Source organism: Astatotilapia calliptera, chromosome 5 (genome assembly GCF_900246225.1).
Source record: "Astatotilapia calliptera chromosome 5, fAstCal1.2, whole genome shotgun sequence".
NCBI lineage: Eukaryota > Metazoa > Chordata > Actinopteri > Cichliformes > Cichlidae > Astatotilapia > Astatotilapia calliptera.
The window spans coordinates 28,871,554-28,893,125 of NC_039306.1; the positions used below are offsets into that span (position 1 = coordinate 28,871,554).

Sequence of the window (21,572 nt, forward strand, 5' to 3'; positions counted from 1 at the left end):
TTTAGCTTCATAGTTATAGAAACTCCGTAACGAAATAAAATAGTGGAATTTCATAATAAGAATAAGTTTCCTTACTTTCATCATTGAAGGGTAGTCAAGGTTGTTTATTTTACTCCATATATAAAGGTCGAAGTCCTTCCATAATGTTATATATACAGTATGGGCAAACATTAGCAGCTGTGTGTCACGGTAGCGCGTGACGTCAGCGCTCATGACGGTTCTTGTTTTGGAGGAAGTGAACATAGCTCCGCTAAAAGCTAGCACGCTAGCTCGACAGGAAAAGCGAGCGTCAACGGGAACTGGACAAGAGCATTTTACAAAATCGTTAGACGAAGGGAGTTAAACTTCGGCACTGGCAGTATTGATTTCGATAAAAAGGGTCATTTGAGGGGCTCGTTGTCAGAAATAAATTAGCTGTCGACGCTGTGTACGTGTTGTTTTGTTACACCAGACATTTGGAGGATCCGTTAGCTTGCTCGCTAGCCTGTGCGTTAGCCTTCCAGACGAAGCAAAGGAAAAGTCCACTTTTGACATCTGTTTGTTGAAGGACCACTGCCCAGGTTGGTTTGTGGTGACTTTGATTGTTTATTTTAGTGATAGCATATGATAAGAGTATAGATGTCGTTATCTAAGTTTTAAATTGGTCAATCAGGCTTGCGTAGCTAACGAAACGTTAGCAAAAAATCAGAAGTGTCACAGATGTGGTAGCTAGTCGACACTGTCCAAAAAAGAAAAGGAAAAACGCTCCAACCCCCATTGTTTTGAAATTATGTTGTATTTATTAATGACAGTGTTTTCAAGCTTCACCCTTTTGTTGGATTTACTCAATTAACTATGTAGCATTTAGTGTTTTAAATGTAATTTTTTTTCTGACTAGCTAGCCCCTTGCAAATACGTTCAAAGTCTTCACGACAGTTTGCTTCAATGCAAGTGCAACATTGTTTTACAATGTATAAAGTGAAAATAACTATAGTTAGCCGGATTTACAGTTGAGTCCTTATCGATGGATCCTACCCCTTGGTGCACCGAGGCCAGCTAAAGTACTTATTATGCTCAACATGCTTGCCAAGTCATGGTTCCGTTGGTCCTGTGTTTTAACCATGTGATCAGTCGCTGACACAGTGTCATGGGGCACAGATTATGAGAGCCGCATAGCGCTATGCTAGTTTTGCCTCGAGCCGTGGTTACTTGTTCTCATAATGGGGTGATCTGTGAAACACAGCATAATCTGTGATTTGGCTCTGTACCTTCTTTCAGTAATGTTGTCTCCAAGATAAAAAAAAAAAAAAATCCCGATTGGACTGATAAAGCCTTTCTGTAATTGAGTTTGGACTTTGGTCACTACAGCAGTGAAATGTAGTTATTAGTACGTAGCACACTCGGTCCAAGTCGGAAATGCTCAGTGATGTCTTGAGCAGGCACAAAGGATGAGGATATTTGACATCTGGATTTTAGTTATACACATACAAACAAACGAACTAGACTTGTGATCAGCAGGGTCTGGGATGTTTATTGCAGCTCTTGGATTTTGTGTCACCCCTTAACAGAGATTAAACAATGAGAGGAGGATGTACTACATTTGAGGGGGGTGGGGGTGGGGGGGAGAATAGAAAATGGCTGACAACTATAATACATTGTCCCATTTCCTCAAATTTAACAAACGGGAACTGTTTATTAAGACTTATGAATTAAATTGTGAAGCTAAACGGTGTGCAATACCTGCCTTGTATTTGGATAAATGCATATTTCAGAGAAGACATCATCAAAATGAATTCATACCCATTTTGGAGTAACTGGGCATGCTTCCATTTCTTTTGACGTTTGTTTTTATAAACCTCCAAGAATGGTTGCTTCAAAATGAAACAATGTAGTTTATTCCATTGAATGGTGTATATGAAATATATAAATAGAACAAAATGAATACTTTACAGCATAACAAAAAGAACCAAATGTCAGCTCAGATCAACGGCCTCAACATTGCATTGTTATATTTTGAGCCTCGTGGTACAGTGTAGCCGTTTTCTTTGTTACCAAAGTGAAGAAAAGACAAGTACAGGAGCAGTTGGTGCACTTAGTCTTAGTCTCGTTTGTCTCATTTAAGCTTTTCTAGTGCTTACTTCTCTTCTCTTCTAATAAAGTTTGTTGTCTTCGCGGCTGTGGCACAATGACGTCGAGGAAGAAAGTATTACTCAAAGTCATCATCCTTGGAGACTCTGGGTAAGTGATGCTGAGCAGCTGCTTCAATGCTAAAGGGGTCTGAATAATGGCTCACTTCAAATTAGACACCAGTAGGAATAAGTAGGATTTATAAGCTTTACAAATGAGTTCATTGTGGTGATTTTGTTTCGTTTGTTTCTTCCCTTCATGTGTGTTAAATATTGTTCTGCAATTTTTGTTCTAGAGTTGGGAAGACCTCGTTGATGAATCAATATGTGAATAAGAAGTTCAGCAACCAGTACAAAGCCACAATAGGCGCTGATTTCCTGACAAAAGAAGTAATGGTGGATGACAGACTTGTCACAATGCAGGTACTGCCAAAATATGCTCACAAGAATACTGAAAAACTGAATGGAAATGTTAAGTCTTATGTACCATGGCAACTTTGTTGATAAAGCACTTTATAAACAGCTGCAGCGGACACAAAGCGCTATACACAAAAATGAATAAGTACATTGAAAACAATAAAAAAGAAGTAAAAATAGGCAACTATAAACCAGTTAAAACAACTAAGATCAATGTCTCATGCTGGGTCAAAAGCCAGGAAGTATAAATGCGTTTTAAGATGAGTTTTGAAACTGGACAATGTAGGTGACCGTCTGACCTGCAAAGGCTATTAAACTAGTTATACTTTTTTCTCATTTTTATTTCTTAAAAACTACAAAAAAAAGTGAGAAACTCAAATTAGGGGTAAAAGTTAGATGTGGTTAATTTCAACCATACAAACCAGTGTTGTTGGGTTTTTTTTGTTTGTTTTTTTAAATTTCTGTTTATTTGGGGCCTGTAAGCATAAAGATTCTTGTCTCTTAGATTTGGGACACAGCAGGTCAGGAGAGGTTCCAGTCTTTAGGTGTGGCATTCTACCGTGGAGCAGACTGCTGCGTCCTGGTGTTTGACGTCACTGCACCCAACACCTTCAAGACCCTAGACAGCTGGAGGGACGAGTTCTTGATTCAGGCCAGCCCACGAGACCCTGAAAACTTCCCCTTTGTGGTGCTGGGCAACAAGATCGACTTGGAAAACAGACAGGTGTGTTCAAATGTAACTGTGTCAGACGTGTTACATCATGTAAGTGATGCATCATCTTTTATCGAAAATGTGTGACAGGTGTTGGTAATTTGTCATACGAATGGCTTAATGAAACAAGAATAACTTGTGTTTTGCCAGATGTTTTTAACCTCACCATCTTCTTTGTGTTTCAGGTAACAACCAAGCGAGCACAAGCTTGGTGCCAGAGCAAGAACAACATCCCATATTTTGAAACCAGCGCCAAGGAAGCAATCAATGTGGAGCAGGCCTTCCAAACTATTGCACGCAATGCTCTTAAACAGGTAAGGTGATGTCAGCAGGAAAGCTGTTGGGCAGTTTTAGACACACAACTTCATGGAGACTGAGCTGTAGAGCTGCACACAGACTCTGTTACCTTGTTTGATTTCAGGAGACCGAGGTGGAGTTGTACAACGAGTTCCCTGAGCCAATTAAACTGGACAGAAACGAGCGAGCCAAGCCGTCAGCAGAGACCTGCAGCTGCTGAGGACTCTGAAGATCTTCAGAGGGTTGTCATGCCCTCACTACCCTGTCTTGCCTTGTCTATATATCCTCTTTCCCATGGCTCACTATGTTATTCCCTATTGCCCAACATACAAGCAGCATCCCACTTATTGAGAATACTAGTATACACAAACATGCTGCACTCACCTCCTTATGTATACAAAGTACACATTTTCTATAAAAATCTAAATTTCCTAGCCCAAAGAACACCTCGAGGGAACAATACAACATTTATTTGTATTAAGCCTATGACTTCCCAGTGTTTTCTCATACTTTTTCATGGCAGTGGTGGTATGGGCTGATCTCACTTGGAGTTCTATGTTTATCAATGCTTTCAGTCCCAGTTTTGGTTGTAACAGTTTTTATTTGAATATGTCCAAGTGGGAAATCAAAGCATTACTTCTTTAGTTATTTGTATTTCTAATTTAATTTAAACTTCTTTTTAGTGGTTTTCTTACTTTCACAGCCCACTGCTGCTGCATGAATAGTAGAAACACTGCTCCCCCTTCTTACTCATTTGTGTTGTGGCTTATGTTAGTTTCACTCTGAAACACTTGTTAATGTGGTTTCACTTGACCTCATAAAAATCTTTAAAAAACATAATTCTGACACTTAAACAGGGATACTGTGTAAAAGTGTAGATGATATCATCATACTGCCTGCTGATTCTTAGTAATTGGTATAGAATTGGAAATGCAGATCGATAACAAGTCCATTAGACAAGTGTGTACAGATTCTTTTTTGCTTTCATCTTCGGTAACTGAAAACTTACTGAAACATCTCATTTTGGAGCCACAATAAACACAATTGTAGCTCAGGTTGAGAACATTGTGTGAATACAGACTCAGTTCCTGCGTCCAAGTGCTGTTCCTCTGCTGGGGAAATGAAGGTTGTAAAATTCCAGATAGAACATTTGACATGAACCAAATCAAGACAGCATGTCAGTCTACCAGATAGTCCTAGAGGAGAGATTTTTCTCGAGTACAAATTGTCATTCATAACCCAGTACTATTAGCTAGTACATTTCTTTTTATTGTCAACTGTTGCAACTTTGTATATTTGCAGACCTCTCAATCATTGTGTGGGGAAAACATAAAGTTGTGTTGTAAATCTCCATATCTGACTCTGCCAGATGCTCGTGTTGGCATACGATTCAAGTGCTTGACATTTCTTTTAACTGATCAGATCTTTAACTGTCTGTTCGTATTATTTTAAAACTTTGAAACAAGATGACATACATACTGTAACTCTGAAGGACAAATGTGGGGGGGAGTGTTGGCATTCATCATTATTATATTATTAATATGATAATGCATAGCATTTACATTGTTTCAAGTAATAAGGGTAATAAAAAAAAACCTTGCATTATTGTGTCTGACATTTATTGATGAACTCTTAAATTGTTGTAGAACAATGAATTACATTTAAAGTATTCATAAGTACAAGTTAAATTTTCTTAAAAGTTTAAACTTTTTCTTATACAATTGTACAGCAGCAGAGTACAACAAGTAAGGCATGAATGGTCTTTCAAACACTGTCGAGTTTTCAGTTCATGTATTTACTTTGTTCTTGGTTTCTTGTTGGTTCCCTGAAGCCACTGCTGAAGTCCTCCTGCAGACTTGCGCTGATTCTGTGGCTTGCTTGCTTGCTCTTCTTTACTTTCACTTGTGTGGGACTCCTTCCTCTTTGAAGGTGAACTGCTCGACAGCCAGCTTGCCATCATCTTACTGCTTGCTGTGGACTTGGGTTCCTACGAGTGAAAGAGTCAAATTTCTCAGCTGTAACCGCTCTTGTTAGTACAAAATGGCTAAAATTCCCAACCACATCATTATATCTGATACCTTTTTGCTGTTGAGATCCACTGGTTGGAGGCATTCTGGAGAGTTGTTGCGCGTGTTGTTGACAAACGAAGAGACGGGGTGAAAAGTCAAAATATTTTTTGACTGGAGCAGTTTGAGAGCTTCTAGAGACTTCACCTCCCCAAAATCCAGCCATTGCCTAACCTCTTCCTCCCCATCAAGGATCGCTGGCATCCTAAAAAGCAGTCACAATGATTTATGATTTTACACAGCACGAATTAAGAGCATGTTTCCTGGTCTGGGATTCTTACCTATCATGGATGCTTTGCAGATTTGGGGAAGCATTCACAGTTATTACACTATATGAGTAAAGGGGTTCTCCACCTCCAGGTGGTGTCCAGCAGTCAAACACTCCTGCCATAGTTAGCAACCTCCATCCTGTCCACTCACCTGCAGCTTCTCCTCCCTGTTAAATACAGAGTATAATGGGGATTTCAACAATGCAACAGAAACACCTGGTGGACACATGCACATTTTTATCTTGGCTCATCTCCCACACAGGAAACTTAATATCCGCCTAAGCTGCATTCTCTCTACTTTTGAAGTAGATGAAAAAAAATGTTTGTGGAGCTTATATTGCAACAGAAAACCCAAAGCAAACCTTCATCAAACCAGAGGAGGCTTTGGCTGGAGGGCGCACTGACTCAGAGTCTGAGTTCTTTCTTTTCTCCTGGCTGGGTCCTGACTGAGTCTGAGGGAAGTAGATGAAGAAAGGCTGCTTGCCTTTTTCAACCTTTTGCCACTCATAGAAACCATCAGCTAGAATGACACAGCGCTGTCCTTTCAACATAGGGTCCTACAGGGAGATGGTAAAATGGTTAAGACACTCCTATGTAACAAAAACCGACAAGTAAAGCAACACGTGATGCACAGGAAATGTAACATCGCTTGCTACTAGGTAAAGCACCTTGTAGGACTTCTTCTGCAATATATTCTCACTGCGGCAATTGCTGGTACTGTATTGCATCTTGCTGGGGTCACTCTCCTTAAACCATGAGGGTACCAGACCCCACCGCATTGAGGCCAACACACACTTATCCACAGGAGCATCCTGAAGACAAAAGACGGACACAATATTCAATGAAAAAAACCCAGAAGGACAGAATATGTTTTTGAAGCCTGTAATATTTAATACATAGTCGGTCAACAGACACAAGAAATACATTAGCAAATGTTAACATCACGTTTTTAAGTTCTATAACTGTAATAAAATATATAAGGTTTTATTACGAGGTTAGACAGTGACTGACTTCACCTGGGGTCCTCTACCAAAAGCCCCACTTCACTTAAAAACCTCACATCTTCCACCTTCCTCGGGCGCTTCCCCAATATAAGTTAAGCTATAACAAACAGTTGACATGTTAGCTTCTGTATACGTTATAATTACCTTGTCAAAATGCCTCTGTGACAGCAGGACGGGACTCATGGACTGCGGGTTCTTATTGTAGGAGGGTCGATAGTTGTCCGCGTCTCCATCCCTCCAGCGGGGCTGTCTCCTCTGCCCCCTTCGGTTTCTGTAAGAGCAGGCTCGTTTCAGCTCGTCAGGAGCAAGGGTACATGCTGTTCTTCCACACATATTAAATGAGACGAAGCAGAACTTTTCCAACACCTGAGAACGACATTAAAGGTATCGTGTTAGCATGTTAGCCTGACTTTTTATCGACCAAAACATAGCTCTAGAGCCGCTGACACTATTTAGGACTACTTGCCCCACCACTTTCCCAATGTTGTGGTATATTTGACGTGCATGAAAAAGCTGTACTTACTGTATCTGAGCCACTCTTAACCTCTGAGTTTGTGTCCGAGGTGAGGTTTAGAGTTCGGTGTATTTTTGAATATAGGGCGGGTATTTGCCTGGGCAAGAGCCGTGAAGGGGGCGCGGATGTACACGCCGTGACGTACACCGGCTCTGCTTCCATCTAGCCAGAGCCAAGATGGCGGCCGTACGGAGAATAATAATAAATAAATAAAATAATAAAATAATTATTCAAATATTATATTATATTATATGATAGCTACAATGTTTAATTATAAATAAGTACCTAGCTCTTCTTTGTGCCACCAAAAAAGTACCAATACAACTGTGCAATTAAGACCACTGAAAATATTTATGACAGTGCAACAGGTAAAATGTAAAAATTAATAATAACAAAGAATGAAAATGAAGAATTAAACATATATTGCATTCCATAAAATAATATTTGGCATAAACGTAAAATGTTAAGCGATTTCCATCAACACACTAACCAAGCGGAGTAGCTAATGTTAACGCCTAAATATTGCTCACATCGCAAATAGATAAAGACGGAAATGTTAGCGGCTTTCCACGAGTTGCCAAGGCAACAGTAAACAGGTAACGGTTCAGGCTCAGCATGCGCTCCTGACACCTGTGGGTCTCAGCAGGTGAGAGGAGAAACGCGATGGTGACATGTTTTATTGGAGCAGCTTGTGAGTTTACTGTGGTTAGCTACGCTGCAATGACAAGACAATCTTGTTAGTGTCTAGACTGATATGTGTAAATCTATGGCTCCACTTCTGGCCTTCCGTTCAAAAGGTAACTGAAGGACATATCACACCCTGCAGGGGCATTAGACACAAACCTGACAGGTGTATCAGGTGTATCAAATTAATTGCCCACCCCTGCATTAAACCGTGTCCCCGTTTTGTGTGTAACTATGAAGCAGAGCACAATGATCCTCCTGAGGAATGAGAGCTGATGTCAGTATGGAGTCTCATCGGTCTGTCCACATGGACCAAGAGGGACACCAGACCACAGCTGGACACTGTGCTCCATGCCCAGAGAGCGGTGAGAGATACAAAACTATAAAAGCAAATGCTGCCTCTGTCTGAACTTTCCAAGGAGCAGGCAATATAAGCAATATAAGCAACTGGAAATCACTGGGTTGTATTTTCTTTCTGGCTCCATCAATATCAACTAATGTTCCCCAGTTGATTCCCAGGTTTTGTGCCAGTAATCCTTACATTTATTTAAATTTTATTACCCCATTTTATTGTTAAATGTACAGATTATAACTTTAATAGAGGAAATTCTTTCAGAGGAAGCCATTATTGTTGAACTGAAACATGAACAGTATGTTTTCACACCTCAAGACAACTTGGCCTCTTTCTTCACAGACATGGCTTGTAGATCACAAATGCAGAATTAATCATGAGGTCACACTCAGGACAGGTGGCTAAGTGTTTGAATGCCAAAACTATGCATTAAAGTTTCATGAGCTTGTTCCTTGGTCTTCACTTAAGATACTAAGCCTTTAGCCTCTGGTATTACTACCCTAGTCTTTGTTATGCTGTACCTATCATGTGCCAACAACACTTGTGTTTAGTGTCCTTTATGCATTGGGGTCCCCCCCCCCCCACCCTCCCCTCCCCCAGCTTGCATGATAGTTTAATAGTTGATATGATAGTTGCATGGGATACTCTTTGTGTTACACGGGGGAATCAGAGGCTTGTTGGAGATGGAGAATGCTGAATGCTGATACAGAAAGACGACCAAGAGGAAGCCAAAAGCAACCTGCAAACAAGTAGATTCACTCTGCATCTCAGAAATCAGCTTAGTGAATCATTTTCCCAAAGTTGGGAAAATCAATGCTACATCAGTTAAAATGAAGATTTAAAACAAAAAATTAACAAATAGCTTAAATAAGTAAATGGCATGTAGCTCAGTAAAATGCAATGTGCCCAAACAAATATCTTGATATGGTAAAACCTAGGCTAAAATAAAAACAAAGAAAAAGAAGTACATGTTTACATAACTGAGCAATATGAGCAGCACGTTGGTGTGAAGGTCCTGGGGGGATTTCTACATGTAAGGTACATGTTCTCCCTGTGTCTGCATGGGTTCTCCAACTTCCTCAGGCAACCATTAGGTCAGCTGGAGATTCTAAATTGGCTCTTAGTGTTGTAATTTTTTAAAACATTTATTCATATATATTTTATGTTACATATTTTGCATAGTGTTATTGTTTTTAGGTTGTGGTGCATCTATTTAGCCCTCCGGTCGACTCTGCTGCTGTAACAATAGTAATTCCCCACCTCTGGGACTAATAAAGGTTATCTTATATTAGGATTATTGTCCAGCCAATAAATGCAGTCAATATATTCTTTTCAATGACTGGAATGTGATTGTTTATATGGTTGTGCATGCCAGCTACCCATCCTGAGGTCTGCCGCAATTTTGTCAGCCTGCCTGCTCTTGACCTGGATAGACTGAGAGAAGCCAGGGTTGTCGTAGACAAAGCTGTCAAGGTAATCCTGCACTCCTGAATGTGTTCAAAGCGTTCATGTGTTTTCAGGATTGCGAAGCCACTGTTTGTTTGTCTGCTCTCTGTCCTCTCAGATGCATAAGGTGTTCTCGATCCAGGGCAGGTATCCTGTTATCAGGGAAGGGCTGAGGGCTAGAGGCTGGGTTGAGCGGTGTATGGTCTACTCTAAGCGCCGAGTGCGTCGCCATCAGAGCAGTAGGAACAGAACCGACTCGAATTATGCTGTGTGTAGTGATAGAGATGATGGTGAGCTAGAAGCGTGGCTGACTCAGAAGACTAATCGTGGGTATCTCTGCACACACCATCATTTTATCAACATTTGGTTCTTCTTTTCAGACAACTCAAATGATGCTGAAAAAGAAAAAGATGCTGACAGACTTCACAATGTCATGGTAAGACCAGTTTTTCATGTTGAGGAAGTATACATTGTTAACCTTGGTTAAACTGATTAAAATTACAGCCAATCCCAGATTCAGATCTCATCTCTTTCCTCTGCTCATTTCTGTAGTCTCGCCTGGTGTGGAATGAAATGGTTTACTTCTACTGGACAAACCGCAGAAAGGCCATCAACACAAAAAACCTGCATAAGGAACAGATAACTAATCATTTTTCAAAGGCAGGCAACTTGACCACCAAGGTACATTTATTTGCAGTTGTTATTTCAGACAGCCTTAGGATCCAACTCTGTGCCCCCCATCATTACTTCTCTTTCCCGTTACAGACAGGCTTGTGTTTGAATCTGAGGAAACTACATTGGTTTGATTCGGCTGACCCAGACACATTCTTCCCCCGCTGTTACAGACTAGCAGCACTAGATGAGAGGCATGCCTTCATTGGTTAGATCTCCTTTTATGTCTTTTCAAGCTTGACCTCTTGTACTGTACCTCTTTGTAATGTTTTTTTTATTTTTTCAGTTTTTATTTCTGCTTTACTCATCTCTTGTCATGGTGCTGGGTCGGTGACCCACCGTTTTGTGTTTATTAATATTATCATTATTATTCTTATTATTGATTATATATTCTAGTTGAGAAGTTTTCTTCCCATGCCTCCTTGTGTGTCTGGTTATGTGTCGGTGTGCTCTCTCTATGCTCTCTTTCATGTCCCTGAGTCGGTGTCTGCAGTTCTTTCGATGGTTCCAGTTTTACTTTGAAGGTCTGTGTCTTGTCTTGTTAATTAGGATCAGCTGTGCCTCCCTTCGGTTTGCCATTTTGTGTTCCTCTGTGTGTATATTTATAGTGTGGGGTTCCCTTTGCTGGTTGCCGGTCCGTCCGTTAGTTGGTGTTCTCTGCATCTCTCTCTGCTTCTCATCCCATGTTTCTCCCTGCATGTTATCGTTTCAGGTTTGTTTATTAGTTGCCCCAGTTTAGGTTATGTCTTAGTTCTGTCCTCGCTTTTGTTTGCTTTCACCTTCTGTAAATAAAGCTCACTCGCATCTCAGCCAGTGCCTGCATCTTGGGTCCTTTTCTCACAACACCACACGGCTTGCCCCGCACACCATGACATCTCTGATCTCTGTGCAGATGACTACAGGAGGACTGCGTGCACCAGTCTTCTGAAGTACATTGTGGAGAAGGACCAATATGTTCAGGGAGAGAGAATAAGTCACACCATACAAGCTGTTAAGGGTATGACCTTTTCTCACATAAGTGTATATTACTCTGTTCAAAGAAAAAAAGAGAGAGCGATCTGTGTTTTTCGTTCTTTCCTTCAGGTAAGAAGAAACAAAGCAAACGGCAGTCTAGCCCAGTGAATATTTCCCAAACGATCAACAAGGCACTCAAAGTTTGCGAGGACTTTCTGCAGAGTCTGGAGCACAGTGACATAGACACTAACTTGGAAACACAGCAAACTCTGCCGCACAGGAGTGGGCAGAGTTTTTAGACAGTTACTATCTAGTTGTGCAGTGAGTATGCATCACCATGTGCGTGTTAGAGAATTATCCAGAGGCTTTAGCAGACCAACATGCTCTTCTCAGTCAAGTACAACTCTGTTGTGTGCTTCCTTGCTCAGTGGTGGAGCAGAGATTGATAGCAGTGATTATTTAGTGATCCACTGCAAGGCTATGCTGCAGAGGATGAAGATAGTCAATCCCCAGCTGGAGATAGAAGGCATCCATAACATCTGGATCATCAAACCTGGAGCAAAGTCCAGAGGCAGAGGTGAAAGGCCACGCACAATCAGGCCTTTCCCAGATTGTCTGACAAAGTCATGGTTGATCTGTTTTACTTTCTTTCTAGGGATCAAATGTGCTAATCGTCTTGACCAGATCCTCGACCTGGTGAAGGGTGATCCAAAACTTATCAAGGAAAACAAATGGGTGGTACAGAAGTACCTGGAGCGCCCCTTCCTTATCCATGACACCAAGTTTGATGTGCGCCAGTGGTTTCTGGTCACCGACTGGAATCCTCTGACCGTGTGGTTCTACAAAAAGTGCTACTTACGCTTTTCCACACAGCCTTTACACGCTAGATTCAATGGACAGGTCAGATGAATAATATAAGAGGTGAAAATGAGAGGAAGGGGAAGACATGAAACCAGTTTGACATTAAAATAGAAAAACAGGAAGTGAAAGGCCGCACAGGGGCAACATTATTTTGCATGCCATTTTTGGCGGGAAATTTGATTTTCCATCTGTGCATCATTTGAATAGTTGTTAACTTTCTCCTCTGGGTATAGTCAAATTCTAACATCTGCCTCCGCTTACTTCAAACAAATAGAAAGCCACAGTGCACAGTCTGTAAGTGCTTCCATTGAGCTGAGGGGGAGGAAATGTGGGAATCCTCGGAATTTGTGTATTAGAAATATATGAAGAAATTATATGAGTTTTGTCAGGAGGGATTAAGCTGTTGCAAACTTCAAATAGTTCCAACTAGGTTGCAACTCATGTGGGATTTGGTTAACTATATTTACCGGCCAATTTGTTAGGTCCACTTGTTTGACTTCTCATTAATGCAAATATGCAATCAGTCAATCACATGGCAGCAACTCAGTGTACTTAGACATGTAGACATAGTCAAAATGACCTGCTGATATACAAGCATGTCCTGAGTTTGTGTCTCCTGTAACACTCTTCTATATCCTAGCCTAACAAACTCTACCTCTGTCCAATAACAATTTTGTCTTTTATTTTTTAAGCTCCATGCACTTGTGTAATAACTCCATTCAGAAGAGCTTGAGGCCCTTGCTACAGCGGCACGGAAGCATTCCAGTAGACAATATGTGGTCGGTTGACCAGTTCAAGACATTTCTGTGCACCAAGGACCGGGAAGCTCAGTGGGATACTGTAGTCGTCCCATGAATGAAGAGAGCTCTCATCTATGCGTTACAGACAGCACAGGATCTGGTAGAGTCACGCAAAAACACATTTGAGCTCTATGGTGCTGATTTCATGCTAGGTACAATGGGCCCGCCATACATGACACACTGTATTTCACATTACACTCTCTGCATTCATTTCATTTAAATAACATTTAAATATTTTTACTGTTATAAGAACAGAATAATTATCAACAACTAACATGTTATAACATGTTCATTTTTCAGATCGTGACTTGCATCCGTGGTTGTTAGAAATCAATTCTAGTCCCACCATGGCTCCATCAACCCCTGTGACAGCCCATCTCTGTGCTGCAGTGCAGGAGGACACTTTACGAGTTGTTCTGGATCGGAGAGTTAAGCGCACAGCAAACACAGGAGACTTCCAGCTCATATATAAAAAGGTCAGGAACAGCTTTCCCTTCGTTATGCTTTATGTATATTTAAATGGAGACAATGATGGAGTACTTCAGATGTCATTTTTCATCTTTAGGCAGCTGTGAAAGTTCCTCAGTATGTGTACAACAGTACGTGTTGAGGGATTCAGAGTTAAATGCCCCTACTCGCTTCCTCCCCTGAAGTCCTCCAGCTGTGCAGTGCCAAAACACCGTTCCCCATCAAAGACAAGAGTCCCTCAGCAGAAAAAGTAAAGTCTCTTCCTAAGCTACCATTAAAGGATGTAGCTCAAAAACACCAACTGTGGGTTTCTGCCACCTCCTCGTCTTCTTTCTCTCACCCTATGATGGTAACTCAACAATGTCTGACAACAGAAGAGATGTGTAACATCTAATAAGATAACATTGTGGAAACTAGATAAACGATTTCATTTTAGTGGTGATTTTGCATTAATTGCAGTTTTATATATAGAAAGCCCAAAATAATCATGAAAAGATCAGAAAAGAAGTATGAGGGGTTAAAATATACCAACAGCGATCAGGAGGAGATAGACTGAAAGAACTGGGATTGCTTTTGTGAAAAACGGAGATCACTACACTCTCACCGGAAATCTCTTTCTAACAGAGATGGAGTAAAATGCAAAAAGCTAATGAGGCTTAGTATTATTTAATATCGCTGACATTGAGACTCGCTAATGAATTCCTCAAACAGAAGATACCGTAAACAGAATGGAGAAGCTGTCAGTAACGACAGTGAACAGGTGGCGGCGATCATGCACAGCTCAACGGTACTGTAAGGGAAGTCCACGCGAAGAAGACACATGAGCGCGCCTAGGTTGCACTAGATTGGATCAGCGGGGAACTCTATTGTGTTGTGATTGGCTGCTTTCCTTCGGCTAACGAAGTCTAAACCAATAATAGCAGAGGTGCTGGCGCCTGCATCACACTGTAAGAACCAATCACTAGTGATGGGCAGATGAAGCCCCATGAAGCACTGAAGCTTTTCATCCAATTGGTTCACCCCAACGCGAAGCTTCATGAAGCTTCATTTGCTCTAGCAGGACACCTACTGGACGTAAAAATATTAGTTGGCATGAATTTGAAGACTGTGGCCTTTTGCACACAGCCTGTAAATGTCAACAACAAAAGGAGTGTGTAAAACATGTATATTGTAGTGATGCAGTATACTGTGTATATTTATGCTGGCAGTATGGGAAATGATCATTTGGAAATGCTTGAAATGGAAATGATCATTTACTGTGAGGTGAGGTGTGGACAGTGGTTGTGCTTTTGTAACATTGAGGCAAGGACAGTGATTAGTGTTTAGGGGACACATCATTGGTTTTTATTTAAAAACAACAGTTTCTCCACTGTGGCAGGTCGTAGGCGATTTCTTTTTTTTCTAAACTGTCTCTAACTCTCACTAACCGCAACTCTCCATCAAACACCCACATTTTGAATGAAGTCTGAGGGGTTTATATCGCTGTCATATCTCGCGGCAAAGTTCGAACCGCTTCCTGAACCAGTCACGTGGTACAGCCGGGCAGCGAGGCTTCGGACGTCATCATTTTCAGCTCCTCCCATAAATGAAGCAAGCCTCGATACGCGCTTCGCGGAAACGCCCCCTCCATTACTCGACACACGCTTCGAAGCCTCGATACAGAACGTCCCATCACTACCAATCACGGCGTCGTCCCTTCGACAGATCCAATCTAGCACCAACCGAACAGCCGAGACTGCCTTCTGTAACCGTACGAAGAAATGGCTGCGTCCGTATGCCGAGTGGGGAGCACTGTGGGTCGAGCCCTTGCCAAAACCCACAGAGTAAGTATCTCTTTAAAGGTCGTACAGAATACTTTGTTAAAAAATGTGGAATATATTGGCGGAATGTTCCGCAACACTAAAAGTGTTCTGGTACGTGCTAGCCAGGAAGCTAGCTAGCTGTGCTATTCGCTGTACAGCTATGGAGAGTCTGTAACCGGTTAGCATTAGTTAGCTATCACTGAATGCAAGGTCAATCGGCTTATGAATCAATACATATTGTAACAGCTACCTAAAGCACTTTGTCCACTTCATTAAAGATCTTTCAAGCAGTCTTATTGTCGTTTTACTTAAATTTGGTCATTGACGAGGTAACATTTGCTATTTGTCCTCACTTGCCCTCAAAGACAAGTGAGGCTAGCACCGATAGTGTAGCGACTTTGGAAAGACACATGACTACTGTTGTTGATGCGGCTGAAGAGCCGGATAAGAACGAATACGTCAACTCGAAAATAACATGAAAACGTCGTAATAACACCCAGTTTGGATTATACTTGTAGCATAAATTCAAGATTTTACCAGATTTTGTAATAACAGTACAGTTCTGTTTACTAGTGACAGCCCCTGACATGTCATTACAGCTGTACCGTCTTAAAAAGACACTGCTCTAGAGGGATTTGGGGTTAGCCTTTCTTTTTTTGATCACTCATTCTGCAGGTGATAAAGATTGTGCTAATGAACTGATATTTATTACCTATTAGCGCATACAAAGTCAGAAAAAACATGCTTTCCTCCCAGGTAATCAGTTGTAAACACAGAACAAAATGGATCATTTTAATTAAAAGCCACCGCTAGCAGGAGAGTCCTTTTGAACTTGCAGATAGATCATTGGGATGGTACACCAAATGTTCTTATATTGGGATGTTATGTAGTATAATAAAATATAAAAGTGGTTCTCCAGAGTCCTATTTTAAAATTTATTGTTTTAATGTTTTGCATCTGTAACTTCTCCAGCCCATCCTGCTGTCCTTGAGGCGTGGACAGGCCTCAGTAAGCTATGCCCAGAGTCTGTCAGGAGCCCCTGAAACCCGTCTTACTACACTGGACAATGGTTTGAGGGTTGCGTCTGAGGAGACTGGACATGCTACATGCACTGTAAGAACATGTCATAAATAATGCTATAAGTTGGAGTTGTTTAAGCACACGATAGACACTTTTACTCATGTAAACCTCAGCATATTTATTCAGCACATGCCATCTCTTCTTTGTCACAGGTTGGACTGTGGATCGGTGCAGGCAGTCGCTACGAGAGTGAGAAGAATAATGGAGCAGGCTTTTTCCTGGAGCACATGGCTTTCAAGGTAAACTTCATGGCCTTTGCTATCCTACAGGGCTATTTGTTAAAGTAGAATTTATATATCCAAAATGACAGAGGTTGCAATTACATCCCCCCCTTCAGTAAATGTGTTTTGTCTTCTTTGCAGGGAACCAAGAAGCACCCACAAACAGCCCTTGAGCAGCAGGTGGAGTCTATGGGTGCTCACTTGAGCGCCTACACCTCCCGGGAGCACACTGCATACTATATGAAGACCCTGACCAAAGACCTGCCTAAAGGTGAGAGGCAAAAAAAAAAAAAAAAACACAGATTCTTCTCTAGTTTTAATAATACAGTGATCGCCAAGACATCACAGTGAGATAAACTATTTAATGAGAATATAACAATAAATCAGTCATTTATACTTGGTTCTCTACTATGAAGGGAAGAAATTCCAACTTTCATTGTTTCTTAGCACCTAGTATGTGCATTTCTCCTCTTAGTTGTGAACAACATCTGTGTTTTCCAGCTGTTGAGCTGCTGTCAGAAGTCGTGCAGAGCTGCTCCCTTAACGAGGCTGAAATCGAGCAGCAGCGGAGCGTGGTCCTGCGTGAGTTGGAGGAAGTTGAGAGCAACCTGCAGGAAGTTTGCCTGGACCTGCTGCATGCCACAGCCTTCCAGGGGACTGCTCTGGGACACAGTGTGCTGGGCCCCTCCAGCAGTGCCAGGTGGGAGGAGCTGCCTGCTCATGAATATCTCTAGATTATTATTATTATTATGTCTTAGAACAGCTGTCAGGGGAAAGACTACTCGGGCTATTCGAGTTGGCTCAGTATAGCTTGACTTAGTTTTTAGGGTTTTCCATTTAGGTGGTACTACCTGATACCAGGTACTATTTTTACTACCTACTTGGCTGATGTTCCAAGTGATCTTAGGCGAGCTGAAAATGTGACATCAGACTGTTTGCCACCGACTTGCTAGTCAGTGGTGTCACTCGATGATTCCCGAAACCTTCACGAAAATCAAAATTGCCATTTTTGAAAAATCCAGCAATGAGGGAAATATGCTTATATTGTACTTTTTTTTTTTTCTTTTCTTTCTTTTTTTTTGGAGCTAATAAATTGTCACCTGTTTGCTATCGCAATAATTTTTATACTGCATATAAATTTATACTGGTATTATTGCAGACAATATGATATGGCACAGCTCTAATGATAGTTGTTATAATTCTTTAACTAACACAGCAAAAAAATCACACAATTTACACCTTTATGTAAAAAAATGACTAATCTTTTATACAATGCTCACAGGAATCTGACCCGCCAGGATTTAGTGGATTACATCAACAGCCACTATAAAGCTCCTCGCATGGTGCTCGCTGCTGCTGGAGGTAGGTGTTCTTCCTCTTACGCTGTTAGGACGCATTATGGTGCATTGTAATGCAGGGGCCATGCTAATCAGAGAAGATTAGCATGGCCCCTGCGCAAGGATGACACGCAAAATCGAGAAGCGGTAATGCTCTACATTTCCTTGAAAGCCTTGATGCTTATCTGGTGTGTTTCCTCTACAGGTGTGAGCCACGACGAGCTGGTTGGTTTGGCCAAGTCTCACTTCAGTGGAGTGTCTTTTGAGTACGAGGGAGATGCTGTCCCTGTGTTATCACCCTGCCGGTTTACTGGCAGTGAGGTGAGATGTGTTAATTAAAAAAACAAATAAAAACTGCATCTTCATTTTTTTTTTCTTCAGTATTTGTGTTTATAAAGATTTCAAAAACCTGGTTCTTGTTTAGAATGAGACGTGGGGACATTCAAAATTATGGTAAATGGTCTTCTTCCTCTCCTCAGGTCCGTATGCGTGACGATGCTTTTCCCTTGGCACACATTGCCATCGCCGTGGAGGGTGCTAGTGCTGCTAGTCCAGACATCGTGCCTCTTATGGTGGCCAACGCCATCATCGGCAGCTATGACCTTACCTACGGTGGTGGAAAGGTTGGAAATGTTATTTATTTTTTAAAATGTACAGTGTAGAACAGACGGCAACGATGAAAGTGTAACTGTAGTATTGAAATGTCCACAAACATGACATCATCATGCTGGTTCTTTATCTTTTAAGCTTTATTTGTTCTCAGGTAAAAGTGTTGCTGCCACAGTGTATAGTATATCAGATTTGAGATTTAAATTCAGAAAGGAGGATCTTGCTGAGATGAACAAGTCTTTGTTATGTCTGACAAGAAAGTGATTAAAATGTAAACAAAAAAGAGTACTTTTTTTTAGTAATACTGTAATTATATTGTGAGTGTCAGCTATTGAATACACGAATCAGTTCAACTGGAAAAACTTGACTCTTGGTTTCTTCTTTAGTTATGAAGAAATATAATAACATATTCCTTTTTCTTCTCTTTTTCAGCACCTGAGCAGCCGCCTGGCTCGCCTGGCGGTGGAGGATAACCTCTGTCACAGCTTCCAGGCCTTCCACTCCTCTTACAGCGACACTGGCCTGCTGGGCATTTACTTTGTGGCCGATAAGAACAACATCGACGACATGATGCACTGGTCCCAGAATGCCTGGTCAGTAATGGTTCATGGACAGAGAGATGCAACGGGAACATTAGAGTCTGTGGTTTGTTGCTAAAGGTTTAATTCCTTCATATTTTGCTCCCTGCAGGATGAATCTGTGCACCACAGTGACAGAGAGTGATGTCGCCAGAGGCAGGAATGCTCTGAAGGCTAGCCTGGTTGGACAGCTCAATGGTACGTAATATCTGTAATGGATTATACATGTGCATATAGTTTTTGCACACCGTTGAAAACCTGGAATTTTTAGATCTTTTTCATAAGCTCCTTTCAAAAAAGTAAAGTCCTAAAACGTTTTTGAGCTGAACATGTGCAGCAGAATGAATTTGAGAGCAATGACACTACCTGATGATACTGTGTGCACTGCATCCCTGAAAGTCTCACACAGTACAGTATGTTTTAATCACAGAAAAAAAGAATGAAAACGTTCTCTTTTTATGAACTCGGACACACCACTCTCATGAATTATAAGTTGACACTCCTGTTTACCTTCTAGGAACAACACCAATCTGTGATGACATTGGCAGACACATTTTGAACTACGGCCGGCGTATTCCTATAGCAGAGTGGGATGCTCGGATTGATGTAAGTTTACTCTAAAGGACAAAAAGATCACGATTTTCTGTGTCTTCACAGCATCATACAGTACCTTCTCAGATTTGGCTTAGTCCTGTAGTCTCTCCCGGATGAGCGTTTTAACTCTAAATCTTTCCTTTCAGGCTGTGACCCCCAAGATGGTGCGTGACATCTGCTGCAAATACATTTACGATAAGTGTCCTGCTGTGGCTGCTGTCGGTGAGTTCTGCTGTACTTTTAGTCTCTTCACAGCAAGGATGCAGCTCATGCTGCAACTATTTTCTGTAACCTGTCCCTCCTTCTCTCCACCAGGCCCCATTGAGCAGTTACCGGACTACAACAGAATGCGCAGTGCCATGTACTGGCTGAGGTTCTAAGATGATTAGTTATGTGTCTCTTCTTCCTCACCCTTACTTCACCTTCCTCCCCTTATCTCTGCGAGAGTAAACAGTGGATTCTCCACATGTTGGTGTGTCAGCAAAGGCAGCCATCCAACCTCTGCTTCCCGTTTTTGTCCAACCAGCTCATTAACAGTAGCCATCAGGGGGCAGCCAATCTGCATATTTTGTCTTTAAATTGCGTTCTGGTTACATATTGATTGTACTGCACAGGTACTGCTCACCTTATACTGATTTATAAAGGGAACAGAGGGCTGAGTTGAACATTGAATAATTATCAGTGTGACATAATATGGTCAGTACTGAATATCACCAGATGGAGCAAGAGTATATTTATAATTTCTGTAACATTTGTTTCTGTCCACTATTGTACATAACAGAAGCTCTCATTCCAACAAAAATAAAAAAAAAAACTGTAAAATATTTGTCTTGTGTCCCTTTGTTAGTCATACAAAAGGATTTCTTAATGATTAAATTATGTAAATACAGAAATGTTGAATATGAATGTAAACAGTACGCGTGTGCACAATATAAGCAAAGAGCTAACCTGGTCTTACTGTGAGTCGCATTCACACCTCACAATGTTTTTAAAACATAGGTTTGTAATATCAGACCACTAAGGAAAAAGTACTTTTTAAACACAGCAAGGGCTTTTCAACATAACATTTCTAAACACAGTAGTTTCCTTTAGAAAGCATCAATTGTGTTTCCGCATAAGATTTTTCAGCAGAAGGAAAAACTTTAATTAAGCCAAAGCACAAACCACTGCTGTGCAATGATGCACTTTAACTTTGCGATACTTGAAACTTATAAAATCAGGTTAAAGCTGAGGGTTATCTTCCAATTTACACACAGTATCAAAACAAAGAGTGCGCCACAGAACAAGACTAGGACTGCACAGGAATGGATTGTGAGGTTAGCAAGAGAAAACTATTCGTGCAGAAGAGACACCTTGAAGTCAGACTGAAGCATACTAAGGACAAGAACAGATGAGATGAAGCTACAGCTTTTTGACCATAAAGATGCTGCTCATGTTTGGAGAAAAAAGGAGCGGCTACAACCCAAAGAACACCGTCCCCACAGTGAAACACAGGAGTTGGGAGTATTATGCTGTGGATGTGGAGAAAGAAGAATATGTGAAGATTTTGAAGAAAATATCAAGCTGTAAGCAACAAAACTAGTCTGGTCAGTGCTTTGTTTTCCAACACAATAACGACCCAAAACATGCTCCTGAAGAAGACCAAAGTGAAAGTTATTGACTGACCTCATTTGAATCCCATTGAAAATCTGTGAGGTGAACAGAAGAACAAAGTCCGAGAAGACCATCAA

General features: G+C 41.2%; 4 protein-coding genes and 1 non-coding gene across 6 annotated transcripts; 4 read left to right on the forward strand and 1 right to left on the reverse strand.

Annotated features, from left to right (window-relative positions):
* Positions 1 to 409: 409 nt before the first annotated feature.
* Positions 410 to 5,134, forward strand: rab7a (RAB7a, member RAS oncogene family). The gene is made up of 6 exons (XM_026168751.1): positions 410 to 560; positions 2,139 to 2,217; positions 2,402 to 2,528; positions 3,028 to 3,246; positions 3,420 to 3,548; positions 3,656 to 5,134. Exons 2-6 carry the CDS (start codon positions 2,165 to 2,167, stop codon positions 3,749 to 3,751), a joined length of 624 nt encoding a protein of 207 aa, XP_026024536.1. The 5' UTR covers positions 410 to 560; positions 2,139 to 2,164; the 3' UTR covers positions 3,752 to 5,134.
* Positions 5,134 to 7,747, reverse strand: hmces (5-hydroxymethylcytosine binding, ES cell specific). 2 transcript variants are annotated; one of them, XM_026168732.1, is made up of 8 exons: positions 7,670 to 7,747; positions 7,394 to 7,546; positions 7,015 to 7,236; positions 6,535 to 6,678; positions 6,229 to 6,423; positions 5,879 to 6,033; positions 5,610 to 5,802; positions 5,134 to 5,518 (listed from the first exon to the last, which is right to left on the reverse strand). In XM_026168732.1, exons 2-8 carry the CDS (start codon positions 7,544 to 7,546, stop codon positions 5,327 to 5,329), a joined length of 1,254 nt encoding a protein of 417 aa, XP_026024517.1. In that variant the 5' UTR covers positions 7,670 to 7,747; the 3' UTR covers positions 5,134 to 5,326. The 2 variants fall into 2 exon arrangements, with proteins under 2 accessions (XP_026024517.1, XP_026024518.1); XM_026168733.1 differs by lacking the exon at positions 7,670 to 7,747 and having other exon boundaries at positions 7,394 to 7,593.
* A 228-nt stretch (positions 7,748 to 7,975) lies between these two features.
* Positions 7,976 to 14,573, forward strand: LOC113022839 (tubulin monoglycylase TTLL3-like). The gene is given in 16 exon segments (XM_026168709.1): positions 7,976 to 8,181; positions 8,309 to 8,433; positions 9,796 to 9,893; positions 9,985 to 10,156; positions 10,247 to 10,302; positions 10,419 to 10,547; positions 10,632 to 10,746; positions 11,431 to 11,535; positions 11,622 to 11,768; positions 11,771 to 11,813; positions 11,921 to 12,069; positions 12,148 to 12,368; positions 12,370 to 12,392; positions 13,046 to 13,305; positions 13,454 to 13,629; positions 13,719 to 14,573. Coding segments are annotated over 15 exon segments (1,839 nt in total). The 5' UTR covers positions 7,976 to 8,181; positions 8,309 to 8,333; the 3' UTR covers positions 13,764 to 14,573.
* A 695-nt stretch (positions 14,574 to 15,268) lies between these two features.
* On the forward strand, positions 15,269 to 20,664 carry uqcrc1 (ubiquinol-cytochrome c reductase core protein 1). The gene is made up of 13 exons (XM_026168719.1): positions 15,269 to 15,444; positions 16,396 to 16,536; positions 16,656 to 16,742; positions 16,866 to 16,995; positions 17,226 to 17,424; positions 18,007 to 18,086; positions 18,267 to 18,382; positions 18,541 to 18,684; positions 19,103 to 19,263; positions 19,361 to 19,446; positions 19,766 to 19,854; positions 19,989 to 20,064; positions 20,158 to 20,664. Exons 1-13 carry the CDS (start codon positions 15,382 to 15,384, stop codon positions 20,220 to 20,222), a joined length of 1,437 nt encoding a protein of 478 aa, XP_026024504.1. The 5' UTR covers positions 15,269 to 15,381; the 3' UTR covers positions 20,223 to 20,664.
* LOC113023111 (U6 spliceosomal RNA) lies at positions 18,117 to 18,220 on the forward strand. Its single transcript, XR_003272506.1, has one exon. It is a non-coding gene; the product is annotated as a U6 spliceosomal RNA (small nuclear RNA).
* Positions 20,665 to 21,572: the final 908 nt, after the last annotated feature.